The sequence below is a fragment of the Marmota monax genome, unplaced genomic scaffold, assembly GCF_021218885.2.
Source record: "Marmota monax isolate L192 unplaced genomic scaffold, Marmota_monax_Labrador192_F-V1.1 WCK01_AAM20220418_F8-fsc00074, whole genome shotgun sequence".
Lineage (NCBI taxonomy): Eukaryota > Metazoa > Chordata > Mammalia > Rodentia > Sciuridae > Marmota > Marmota monax.
In genome coordinates this window covers 5,935,922-5,949,426 of record NW_026694232.1, presented here as the reverse complement: position 1 = coordinate 5,949,426, position 13,505 = coordinate 5,935,922, and the positions used below count along the sequence as shown (strand labels likewise).

The 13,505-nt window shown below is 34.7% G+C and overlaps 1 protein-coding gene and 1 pseudogene across 2 annotated transcripts in view; both read right to left on the bottom strand.

Moving 5' to 3' along the window:
* Positions 1-28: 28 nt before the first annotated feature.
* Positions 29-13,505, bottom strand: part of Actl6a (actin like 6A) — a 32,783-nt gene continuing 19,306 nt past the window's right edge. For both annotated transcript variants that reach the window (XM_046466847.2, XM_046466848.2), the window contains exons 6-14: positions 8,815-8,909; positions 8,286-8,392; positions 8,100-8,189; positions 6,842-6,903; positions 6,490-6,604; positions 6,254-6,334; positions 4,364-4,459; positions 1,330-1,416; positions 29-506 (exon numbers count right to left, since the gene is read on the bottom strand). In XM_046466847.2, the coding sequence (XP_046322803.1) occupies positions 426-506; positions 1,330-1,416; positions 4,364-4,459; positions 6,254-6,334; positions 6,490-6,604; positions 6,842-6,903; positions 8,100-8,189; positions 8,286-8,392; positions 8,815-8,909 (814 nt within the window). In that variant the 3' untranslated portion in view covers positions 29-425. The remainder of the gene's footprint in view (positions 507-1,329; positions 1,417-4,363; positions 4,460-6,253; positions 6,335-6,489; positions 6,605-6,841; positions 6,904-8,099; positions 8,190-8,285; positions 8,393-8,814; positions 8,910-13,505) is intronic.
* On the bottom strand, positions 8,928-13,505 carry LOC124108402 (microfibrillar-associated protein 1-like; annotated as a pseudogene).

The following is a 13,505-nucleotide window of genomic DNA, read 5'->3' as shown; positions in this document are numbered from 1 at the left end:
AGTCACAGCATACAACAGTCCAAAAATATTTCTGGAATGGCTAGTAATTTTTATTTAAATTTGCAAGCCTGAGGTAAAAGCATAGGCAGTAACTTTTACTAGTCAATAAAAAGCAATTCTACCACCCACTGGTAATTAATATACTAAACAGAGTTGGAAAGCATTTTACTGAAAGCAAAATATTTAGAGAAAATAGACATTTATACAAAATTATAAAATGCTTGTAATAAGAATAAGTGCATTTCAAGGAAAGCACAAACCCATTTTAATTTATAGAGCTAGTTAAAGCCTTAAAAAATTTAAGTGGAAATTGAAATATGCAAAAATGTATAAACATTCTACAAAAGATGGTCATTCTTTCCTGAGTATACTAAAGCTATGAAACGTAAGGTGACACAGGAAGGTACAGTTTTGGGAACTCTTGTTCAAGGACATTTCCTTTCTACACATTGTTTCCCTCCTTCTTCATATTCTTGTTTGGAAATCCACATCTGCTGAAAGGTGCCCTGTAAAATGGAAAGAAATAATTTTTGCCTTACTTATTAATGAAAAGTACATTTTGCTTTTAATATCTTTGTTTTAACAACTCTTAAACTTTGAAGAACTTTTAAACTCCCTTCCTAAACAAAGTAGTCCATAATTCCTCCAGACTCATCCCAAGATACAATGTAAACCTGCCTTTCAGGTTATAAAGAATATTAAATCCTTTTATACCTGTGAATCTGTGTAGAACTTAGAAAATGGCTGTCAAGGAAGACAAGAGGGTACTGCTTGTGATGGCTAGTTGCCAACTTAAGGCAACAACAGAAATCACTGGAAAGCCTATGTACTTAGTGACTTTTACTCAGCTACTCTGAGGCAAAGGGGAAATCCCACAAGTGTAGGATCCAGAAAATCACAAGGACTTTTCCTCTTGATTCAAGGCAGATACCAGTCCAAGACCCAGCATCATGATTTCATTTGCTCAAAGGACCAACTCCAACTCCTAACTTCCTATACCTCACCAACAGACAAGAGAACAACTAGACTGACTGAATTTTAAATGCACTGCAGGCAAAGCCAGTGCCAGCAGGGTTATTATTAGAAGAGGCATGAACACTTCAATATTCCTACCTCTGTTTGAGAAGGGAAACTGAAATTAAATAACAAAGAGGCATTCTGTTAGAACATTATAAAACATTCTTAATGGGTCTCCACTCATTTGATAGTTATAAAATGCAAAGATAAATGAAGCACTGGAATTATATTTAGCGTTTTTGTGAAATTTAGTATTTTCAGTATATTTAATTCAGTAATAATCTAAATTTGCAAAATAGCTTATTTACTAACCAAAGAAGCTAAAATGGAGCCACCAATCCATGAACTAAACCTCCGTTCGACCGTTGTATTATTTGCAATCAACTTCAACCGCATACTCTAAAACAGAGAGGGAAGAATAAGCATTACAACAATTAAAACAGTTAACTCAGGAAATTCAACTTTGACAACTTTTCTAAAATTTATACAGTTGATTTATCACATATTACACATTGTGGTTCAAACTGATTAAACATGGTAATTCTGAAACAGGCTAATAGTAGGAATAGGTTGGACTACTTCATAGAAAGGTGTTTTTTGGGGGGGCGGTGGATACTGGGGATTGAACTCAACCACTGAGCCACATCCCCAGCCCTATTTTGTATTTCATTTAGAGACAGGGCCTCACTGAGTTGCTTAGCACCCTCTCTTTTGCTGAGACTGGCTTTGAACTCATGTTCCTCCTGCCTTAGCCTCCCAAGCTTCTGGAATTACAGGTGAGCACCACCGGCCCGGCCATAGAAAGGTTTTTAAAGGTTTTTCTGATTATGGCTTTCAATGTGTAATATGATAAAAATCAACGGTATAAACTTTAGAAAAGTGCATACTCAAAGGATGGCATTCACAATTTATATCCTATAATAAAAAAACATGTATTTAACATGATAAATAAGGTACTATGCTAACTCCTCCATATGGTATTTCATCCAATACCAAGTATAATTATCTCAACCTGCTCCCTTTTCCACAGTCCTCCCTTTCTAATCTTCACACATTCAAATCCTTCCTTAGTTTACTCCAACCCTTCCAAATCAAAAAGCAGTCATCATCAGATCTCAGGTAAGTTTTCTATTCATACGTTCCAAATCAATTCTTCTGTTTTGAACTCCCCTGATAATTCTGTGGTTCAGTTATTATCCCCATCTCACCTATACTGAAAGATTTTTACCCCCATCTACGAATTTGCCTCTGAAGATAGTTCTCAAGTCATCGTAACCTTCCAGTTATCCAAAATATGAACTGACATATATTTGAGTTGTCCTCAAAATGAAATAAATTGTGTAAGAGAGATGGGGGAAGGAAAAGAAGGGAAATAGAGTGTGGGACATAGGAGGGCTGAACATGTGTAGGTGGGTGAGGAAAATCCCTATTTATGAGAATGGAATTTATTATTTTGTTCACTTTTAATTACAGTAGGTACTTAAAGGACAAAATATTCTCTAATCAGTCTTAAGCATATGTTGGGCCACCCATGTCTATTCATTATTCAGGGACTTTGTATGAAATCTAGTGATTAGTACTATATTTTAGGTTATGTTCTAAATCAGACTCTTAAGAATATAGTCAATCTTTAGCTACATCAACAGTCAAATAACACTTGTAGTTATAAAATTATGGCATGTATAAAATATTCTTTATATGAGAAGTCAAAGACTGGTAAGTACATATGTCATTAGGGCCTAAGTAACTCCTCATAAGTGTCAGAAGAACACTTGATAGAAGTTTTAAAAATTAAAGATATGACTCCTATATTGTTATTGATAGACCATGTAACTTACCTTTTCAAACCAAGTTCTGCTATCCTTTTAAAAGTTATCACAATGCACACAGTGATCTTTTAAAAACATACATATGAGCTCATAGTCCATTGCCAGATTTTAGTGTGTATGTTATTACTGTTAAATAAAATCCAAACTATTCATTAATATGACACACCTTGCTACCAATCTGTTGTGGTTTAAATTGTGTCCCCCAAAAATATATTTAAAATCTAATCCCTAGAACCTGTGAACATGAACTAATTTAGAAATAATTACCTCTTTGCAGTTATAATTAAGATATAAGATGAAGTCATAATGGTTAATCCAAAGAGACTAGTATCTTCTGACAATAGAAGTGCTGCAGCTATAAAGTAAGGATTGCTGGCAAACCACTAGAAATTATAAAGAGGAAAGGCTCCAATTGTTCAGAGGAAGCATGAAATCTGATGACAACATGATTTCATATTTCTATGCTTTAGAACTATGAGACAATAAATATGTTGTCTTTTTTTTCGGAGTTGGGGGAGGGTGTCTGGGCACTGAACCCAGAGGGATTTTACAACTAAGTTACAACCCCAATCCTTCTATTTTGAGACTGTCTTAATTGCTTAGGGTCTTATTAAGTTGCTCAAGCCTTCAACTTGAGATCCACTCGCCTCAGCCTCCCAAGTTGCTGGTATTACATGCTTATACCACAACATCCAGTCAAATTTCTGTTGTCTTAAAAACACCAATTAATGGTACTTTGTGATAGTCACCCTAGGAAACTAATAAACCATCTTTACAGTCATATTATTTCCTCCACTTCTACATAGTCATAAACTGAATACTTTTTTTTTAAGTTGTAGTTGGACACAATAACTTTTATTTTATTAATTTATTTTCATGCGATACTGAGGATCGAACCTCGCACATGCTAGGCAAGTGCTCTACCACTGAGCCATAACCTCAGCCCCTGAATACTTTGATTTACTGGAACATGCCATCTTTTTTTTTTTTTTTTTTTTGCTTTTTGCACATGGAAGTCTCTCCACCTATATGTCCTTTCATAAATTAGCAACCACTTGAACTTCTCTTCATTCAAATTACAGCTTCTTCACGAAGCTTTCCTCTGATACTCCTAGAGAGTTAAGTACTTGCTTCTTAGTGTTCAAAAGAGCACCTGATTCCAGGAATACTGAAGTACTCAGCACAATAAAACAGTCATTAATTTTTTCATATCTAATCTTCCTAATGGAATGAGCCCTTGGTGGACAGGAACCATAATTTGTCTCCCTAGAGCCTGACTATTGACACTTAAGTATAAAGTTAAGGAGTTATACTGATTCAAATAATTTAAGAGTAACCAAGAGATGTTATCTAAGAAATTTTGGTTAATAACAGATATTAGCTGTAAACCATAGCATTCAAAGCACACGCAAAATAGCACGTACCTACTGACAAATAAACACTTACTATAAATTACACCATCAGTGAGTACACACATCACTGAAGAACAGCACTGAAGAACAACAAACAGTACTTACTGGGGGAGTTTTCTGAGAAAGCTCTCTATTCAACCTATCAGTAAAACTCTGTATTAACGTGTTTCCTCCTGCCACTATCACACTGCCATACAGACCCTAGGTTAAAAACAAGAAAAATAAATTAGTTCCAAACATTTCCAACAGTTTTGTTATTATTTGATGCTGGGGACTGAACCCACTCTTCCAAGAGTTTGAAATATGATAACAAATAAAGCCAAGTCCTCCAATATAATTTTCTCTTCCTTTCTGCTTTTGAAAATTTGTAACTTCTACGTAGAAGCAATTAACTTCAACCAGTGGTTTTCAATCTCAGCTGCACATTCAACTCACCTGGGGAGCTTTTATACTACCAATGCATAGGAACAATTAGATAAAAACCTCTGGGTATGGAATCCAGAAAAGGGTTTTGTTTATTAAAAAAACTCTCCATGTGACTAACATACACTAAGGTTTACAAAATGCTAACTTATAACAATTATTTTAAAAATCATAACTATTTGGTAGACAGTTACCAATATTTGTTTAGAAGTACACTATATAACTTCACCTTAGAATGCTCATCTGAAAGTTATGATATTGAATATTTAAAATTAGACAATTGAGATTATTTTATGATTATGGACGGACAATATTCCTGGCCAGAATGACTGCTATCTTTCTCTTTTGCAGGGGTGTGCATCAAAACCACAGCAGTAGCTTTTTCAGAATACACGTAATGATGCCTCCCAAATAAAAACAAATTCTTATTTTTAAGGAATATATTTATACTTAATTTGCATGTATGCACCAAAAAGTTAAGTATCAACCTGGCTTCCTAGTGGCTAAATTCCTATTTTAAAAACTACTCCAAATAACTATATCATCTAAGTTTTAAAACAGAAAATGGAATGTAAAAGCATCTCCTTTGCAATCAACATTAGATAAAAAAGAAATTCCACTAAACACAGAAAGTTATCACTCTTAGAGTGAATATACTTTAATTGCTTTCCCCCACCTCATAAGAGGCCTTGGATTTCCACTAAAAAGTTCCAAACTTATACTTCTTTTGTTGTAGAAGCAGCACATGCCTGCTAGGTCACTAGGTGAAATAAAGAATGATTTTCATAGTATCCCAAAAGCCTTTTTGAACAATAGTTTTTAAACATCCTTAGCTAATAGCATCATGCTCTAAGCAAATTAACTCAAAATCAAGGCAGTATGTGTTATAAACTGAATCTATGTTTTAATAAAGTCTAATTAATTTAACAATTACTATCACATAAAATCAATAATACAGTATATAATATGTAGTTAAGACTTGGCAAAGCACAAAACATGAAGATCGTCTAAAATGAACTCCATATAAGTTACAGAATTTAAACCACACCCTCCTGAAAAACAAGCACAGAAGCTGGGCTATACGCAAGAAAAATCATGAATAATATATATTTTGATTTTCCACATTCTAGGAAATTTGTATAGCAACACTGTCCAAGGAAATTTTCTGTAATGATGAAACTGTTCAGAGTATATGCACTGTACAATGCTGTAGCCACAAGCTACATTTATACTGGTGTTAGTACAACTGAATAACTGAACTACTATTTATTTAATATAACTTGCCATGTGTGAATAACGGCTACCATAGTGGACACTACAGTGCTAGAATTTTGCATTTTTCCTTTCCTAGTATTTCATCTTTTTTTTTTTTTCAAAGAGGCATCAATGTTTTACTAACTTATAGGCAAATACTAAAATAGTCAATAATACTACAGAGTACAGCATTTACATATGCCATTATAAAATGGATTTCACAGTCAACGGTCAAAAGCTGCCAACCTAACAATGATCTGGAGGCATTTCACTGTTCTAAAAGATACCCTTGTATTGTAACAGGAGACAGTCACTTACTGGTCTGATATCAATATCACACATTCCAACACTTGTAGTGACAACATGACTGACTCCTAACATTGTATTTCCTGACAGCCCCTAGAACAAAAGAAAACAAATATTCACATGGAAGGACTTCATACAGTAAAGGATAACCCCCCCCCCCCAATTTAGTGTTATTTAGGCCATATAATCACACAAGCGCTTTACATTTATAAGAAAAGCTAAGTTAGTTATGAAACAAGTTTTCATACCTTTACATTGGAAGGGTCGAATAAGCCTTCAGGAATTTTTAACCGTTCTGCACCAAAATCACAGTTGTAGCCATTGGGGAATTCATAATGAACAGTAGGCATCTGTGCAGCTACTCTGAAAATTACAATAAACAATATTATACAAAAAGCAAAAAACAGTCCTCTTCAAAATTATAAACTATTAAGGAATTATCAATTTTTAAGAAATTGGAAAATATTTTAAAACATTATTCAGTATTATCTCAACATAACATTATACCTTCAGACTGATTAACCACATTCTACAATTTTCTTTAATACTAAAAATTCTTTCCTCATTTGGGAAATATACTTTTTAAATAAGAAAACTTACTGTTCATCATAAGTTGAATCTGACACTTGAAGTACTGATGCTTGAAAATCCTGGATAACACACTATGGATTTAAAAAAAAATATATTCAAGAAACAAGTTAAGATTTGTCTTTATAATCTATACTTTTATATAACATTATAATTTAAAATATGCTTCTGAATGAAATTAGACCATATTTCTGGAGGGGGTAAGTCATTTCAAGAGTATGAATCTACCAAGCAAAGACTCTTCAATCCTTAAGAAGCCAAATTACAAGTTACATTTTGGAACAATGACAACTGATTAAAAAAACAACCAGGAACCTTTGTACCAGTCCTGCATAATAACTAAACTAGTTTCAGAACATCAATTTTTTCCTTAAAAACAAGCTTATATTTAGGAGCAAGATTTCATTATCTGAATAATACCATATATGTTATATCTTATGTTAATTTCAATGACTGCACATGGCATAAAATAGTTAAAAAATTTTGCTGTAAAATATACATGACCTCTGTGTTGTTAAGGAAAATTATTGTCTAATATTTTGGCCAAATTATTAATCATCTTCACAATTTTTCCTTGTACTAAAACATACAATCTTTAGGTGCAAAAAATATATCAGGATACATCTCTCTCATACTAAATTATGACTTTCACATTCTTTTACTGTTAAAAATTATTATAATATGGATCTGTAGAGTGACAGATTGTTTTATTAACTCCTCTCATACAGAGACCTATATTATGTGATATTTGTTCAGAGATGAATTTTTGGTAAAGAATCTCTCATCAATTCACTGCAATGAATAATCACACATGCTTCTGACATGGCTGATTAACACTGAGAAAGAGAATGTAACTGAACCATACCAGCAGGTCTCTACAAAAAATTAAAAGCAAATTATTTCTGCCCTAAAACCAAAATTCTTTCCAGGTCTCACCATGGTAATACAAATGATACATAATAGTTTTGTAGATATTTGGCTAATATGGTTAAGAACCTTTCCATCCAAAGCTTTATTCAGTTTGTTTTTAAAATATCATTAAAAACATAGAGCTTGAGGCTGGGGTTGTAGCTCAGTGATAGAGAACTTGCCTAGCACATATGAGGAACTGGGTTCAATCCTCAAGAACACATAAAATATATAAAATAAAGATATTGTGTCCATCTACAACTAAAAAAAATTTAAAAAACAGCATGAAAATATAATGTGTCCATATTCTATTCAAAGATTTTAGCCTCTACATGTTTCTAAAGAGAATAGGGTTACTTACATTACACATGTAATTATGCCATGACCTTGTAACCTGTGGCAACTTCTCTTTTCTTTTCCAGTTTGCTGGAGATCCTTCACGGACAGCTTCCTGATAGCAAGAGCATATGCTAAGTTAACAGAGTCCATAACATAGGACTGAAGAGTTGGGGATAAATTTCACAAGGAAAATCCAATCATTCCTTACTTTTGATGCAATCATATACGGAGGAATCAATTCTATGTTCATTTCTTGGAAGAGTTCTCTGCACTGCATAGTAATAAAATCTCCAGCAAGAGGGGATTTCACAATGCCTGAGACAGATTTAACAAGACTAAGAGATCTGTAAGTTCAAACTCGTAGGGACAAATTTCTTCTGGGAGTGCTTACATATGAATAATTTTTTCAGGGAGAATTAACTGAACTATCCTTCAAAGCACAAATAAAGCCAGGCATCAGTTTTAAACAAATGTACTAAAAAATTTTTTTTAAAAACTTGGGTTTAAAAAACTCAGCAAGATTTAGCACTAGACCCCTGCCCACTAATTGCCTAGCATTTGTGAGACCTTGGATATGATCCTCAGTGCACACCCATAAAAAACTCCCAAAAAAACCTCAGTGAAAGACATTACTTGGAAACTGATGCTTCATCAGTCCACTCCATTGTCTAACTTCAACATTTGTGTCCTCATAACATCCAAAATCATCTCAGCACACCCTGGTAAAATACAGTTACCTTGCTGAAGAACATAGCCATCGTGGACTGGAATTGCAGTGGTATGAGTGGCTCCACTGTCCAAAATCAGACCAGTAGAACGACCATTAGCAAATCTAGTTTAAAGCATTAAGGAAAAGAAAGTAACAAAATTCCTAAACTAATATCTATTGCAAAGGGCAGGCTCTCATAAAGTTTCAGAAGCCACTTTGAAAACATGCATTATCATTTAAAATGTGTTAAAATAAATCTAGGGATGAAAATTGGTTTCAAATAATAATTCTAGTTTTAGAAACAAACTATATAGGTAGGAATTCCAGATTGGCTCTATGAGAAACTCAAGGAATCATTTCTAGGGTCAAAATTAACAAAATCTTTGGAAGTTGATCAAAGGGGTCTTATGACAAAGTGAGATGTATTTATAATAAAATTTACAAAAATCTGGAAAGAACAGTGGAAGGCTGTGATATCTGACCTAAGGATTACAACCATTCTCACATAGCACTGGAAAAATCAAATCAGCAGTTTGGTAGCAAAGTGGTGGTACCTGTCTTCAACTCAATGAGAGAGAAGAGTTAGTCCAGATGAACTCAACATTTTCCACAGCAGATCACATTTTCCATAGTTCTACGCTGCAAAATGCCTATTTAAGTGAACATCTTAAATTGATGTTTAAAAGTAGGGCCATTCTCTGGTTCACCAAATACCTACTAAGCATCTATTACATGCTTATTGAATCTTGTGCTTAGTAACATGTCAGAGGGAAGAAAGGTGACAGGAAGAAAAGAAGGCAGACAGGTCAGCTTGCCACTAACATTCCTTCAACATGAAAAAATGTGTAAAGGTAAACCAAAACTGCCTCTACTCTGAAGGATATCCTGTTAGTAGAGATGAGTTTTGCTGTAAAGAATAAAACTCAGGATGTCCTGAGGAGTAATAAGAGAAAGACCGCCTAACCCATCCCTGGGAATTCAACTGTAAGCTGGAAAGGATGCACTGGCAGGGAAAGGAGTTTGTAGAATGACTGGCAAGAGAACATGGTGAGGTCAGGGAACTGTAATTAATTTGGCACAGCTGGAAAGCAGAATGAGAGAAGGAATGTGGAAGATGATCCTAGGTTAAAGCAGAAAGGTTCCTTCAGAAAGGTTATTAGAACTGAGGTATAAAGAATGGGCAAGACAAGAGGAGGTATTGCAATATTCCTAGAAATAGTTTACACCTAAGGCAGTGGCAGTGGGACAGAAAGAAACAAATGGATCTAAAAAACAACAGGGAAAAAGAATAGATGGGTCTTCATGACAAATACATTTGAACAGTTGAAGAGGGAAAAAATACCAGCTTGAACATAATGGATAGATGAATGAATTATGGATTTTTTTAGAAACATATACTAAAATTTTTTAGAAATATATACTAAAGTTTCTACTGATAAAATAATATAATCTGGGATTTGATTCAAAATCATAGTGGGAGACAGAACTTAGCTAACGTGTTAAAAACAGTTAAAGTTGGGTGATGAACACATAGGGGTGCATCATAATATTCTATCTCCTATTAGTTTGAAATTTCCTATAACTGAAAGTTACAAATAAAAGGCCCAATTCTATTTACACACTCCTTGCAAAGAATCAGTCAGATCTATATTCAATTTCAAGACTGCCATTATCAAACTGTGAACTTGGACTAGTTTGCTTACTTTATGACTTCATTTTCTGGCAGTTATTATGAAAATTAAGTAAGAAACATACAATGAATCTACTAATCTTCTCTCCTTCCTCTACTCAAAATCCCACAATAAACTTGAATTTAAAGTTCAGATTTTTAAATCCAACATGCAAGGCCTCTATATACAGTTTGACTTAAAGCTATTTTTATAATTCCCTCTGAAGTTTAATATATATCTTCAATTATTAAACTAAGTCACAGTAATGAATGCTTATGCTTTCCACTTCCGCACTTTTGTTCAAGTTACATCCAAGACACAGCATTATAGACAATGGTTAGATAACATTTAACATAGCGATCCTCAAATATATAAAAAACACTTATTTGACGATTATAGCAAGCCAATAAGGTATACAGGATAAATAAGTAAAAAGCAAAGCTCAAGATCACATATTTATAAGCAGTGCAGCCAGAACTCTAAATACAGGGCTCATTCCTCTATCTCATGCAACTAAATTCTATTTACAAAGGTTGTTATTATGGTCCTCCTCTGAACAGTTACAATTATTGTATGAAATACAAATTCATCAGGTGGGTCCTTCTTTATGACTTAGAAACATATACTAAAATTTTTTAGAAATACATACTAAAGTTTCTACTGATAAAATGTTATCTTGAAGTACTATTTAAATGTTATGTAGCTTTTTTTTTTTTTTTGCTTGACAATTCCCTACTTTCATTTTAGCTAATAGGTAGTTAATACTTGTCAGCTTGTACATTTTACTATCCATTATTATGCTAAAAATTCTGGTGTGTTATCTTTTATTTCTTGACATACATACACACAAAAGAATAAAAAGTATATTCACTTAGAAAAGTTGACTCCAACCAAAAATGCAAAAGAGGTTTCAAAGAACTTAGATTTCCTGGTATTCCACTCCTAACCCTAAGGTAGAAGTAATGCATTTTCCACTAAACATGCCCACATTTCTGACAAGGCTAAGTGGATGGAAGAAAACTGAATAGTCCCAAGTAAATATGGGAAGCCACAACAGAGAAACCTAAGACTTCTCAGAAACAGTGTTAAGTGGGCAACCTCTAGTCCTACCTGTGGGTTTCTCAGTCTGAGTCCAACCTTCACAAAGCACCTTCAAGAACTGGACTACCCAGTAACAGGTATGGCAGTAAGTCTGGTAGGATGGATATAAGAACCATGTGAATAATGGTAAAAGATTTATCAAGGTCCAGATGCTGAGACATCCACTTGTGTCCCACAGTTCAAATAAATAGTTGAACCCTAGGTAGTTTTCCACTTCTTGGCAGATGGTTGCTCAAACACATCTCGTACTCCAGCTGCCTTATGTTTAAAGAACTTTGTGTTCTGGGCACTCTCTTGGCCCCATGCTGAGTTGAAGAAGGTGGTATCTTGATCCACAAGGTGGGTGGGTGTATATGGTATGACCAAAACATCCAAAGTTCTTGACTTGCATGACCTTAGGAAGAATGGTTTTGTTGAAATAATCCTCCAGGGTAGGTGCACTAAAATCTCTCTTGTATACTTTCTCATCCTCATCAATGAAGAAGGCACCCTGGTGATGGTACTTCTCTGTAAAAACTTGTATTTTCCTTTAACACTTCTGTTGGTGATGACTTTGCCATTTGCCTGAAGCTCAGTCAGGTTTCACATGTGTGCAATTTCTGCTTTCTTCTTTTTAAGCGCTTCTCTGTCCTTCTTGAGCTTTCGAACTTTCCATGCCTCATACTCCTCCTCATCATTTTCATTGTCAGTTCTGAGTACATCCAGTGCAGCCAGGAACACTTGTTTTCCTCCAGCTCTTTCTTGGTCTCCTCTTCTACAATCTTGAGTGTGTAATTTCGCCTCCCTTCAGCCATGGGCTTTGCTCCTTGCTCCATCTCTTTCTGTTTCAATGCTTCAACCTCACATTTTTGAACTGTCACTTGGTCCTTCTTTCGAATAAGCGAGGCTCCATCTCATCTTCATTGTACGTATAATCTTCATACTCAGACTCTGATTCTGACTCCTCCCCAGAACGTTCTTCATCTTACACCTCCATGACTTCCATTTCGTCATTTTTTTCTCTCCTGCCCTCATTGACACATCATGCCATGGTGCAGCTCTACATCCTCATCAATATTTTCCTCTTTTTCTTCACTGCTATCTTCTTGTGCCATGCACCAAGCATCTCCTACTTCTGAGTCACTTTCTCCTACTACTTCAGGTTTACTATTTTGGGATTTTGGGCCAATCTCTCTTCCACATCTTCACGATTCTATAAATGCCACAGCCAGGGGTCACTAGATGAATCCTCCTCCTGTTCCTCCAGTTGTGCTTCTAGTTCTTGGGTTTTCTTAATGAACTGAAATTCTTTATCCTCCTCATCTGAAGTCTCCATGGGGCATAGTCTGGCTTCTTTCCAGATACATAATGTTTTACCTTTACCTTTTCCATTGAAATCTCACCATTCTCACTGCGAACCAGTATGGCCCCAGCCATAGACTGAATGGGCAATTGCTTCATGAGTGCGACCAACAAGTTTACTGTAGCAGTGGTGATTCCCAAATCTTGACTGATTCCAAACAGTGAACACTAACAACCCTTATTTAGCTTTTAACAAGAATATTTGCATTACAAATTCTTTGAGTTAGGACATATTTTCCTGTGTGCTCTCCTACATGTCTTACAATAAATATCTGATAAATGAGTAAATATTTAATGAATTTACAGTCAATTTCTCATTATCTGATATTAAAGGAAAGGGAGAAAATGGCAATACTCAAACTCAATTTAAGCCAGCTAGTTAAAACACTCCTCTTTATTCACATTCCCCTTCCTAGACACAAACACACAATACACATACACACACCCATTAACAAGCAGGATTTAAGGGTTACTTTCCTATTTTCCTCTCAGATCTTCTGGTATTCCATCAATTCTGATAAGAAATACTACAAGAATGGATAGCTTTTAAAAAGCAAGAGAACAGGAAAAAAAAAAAAAACTTTTGAACAAGCAAGAATTTTCTCAT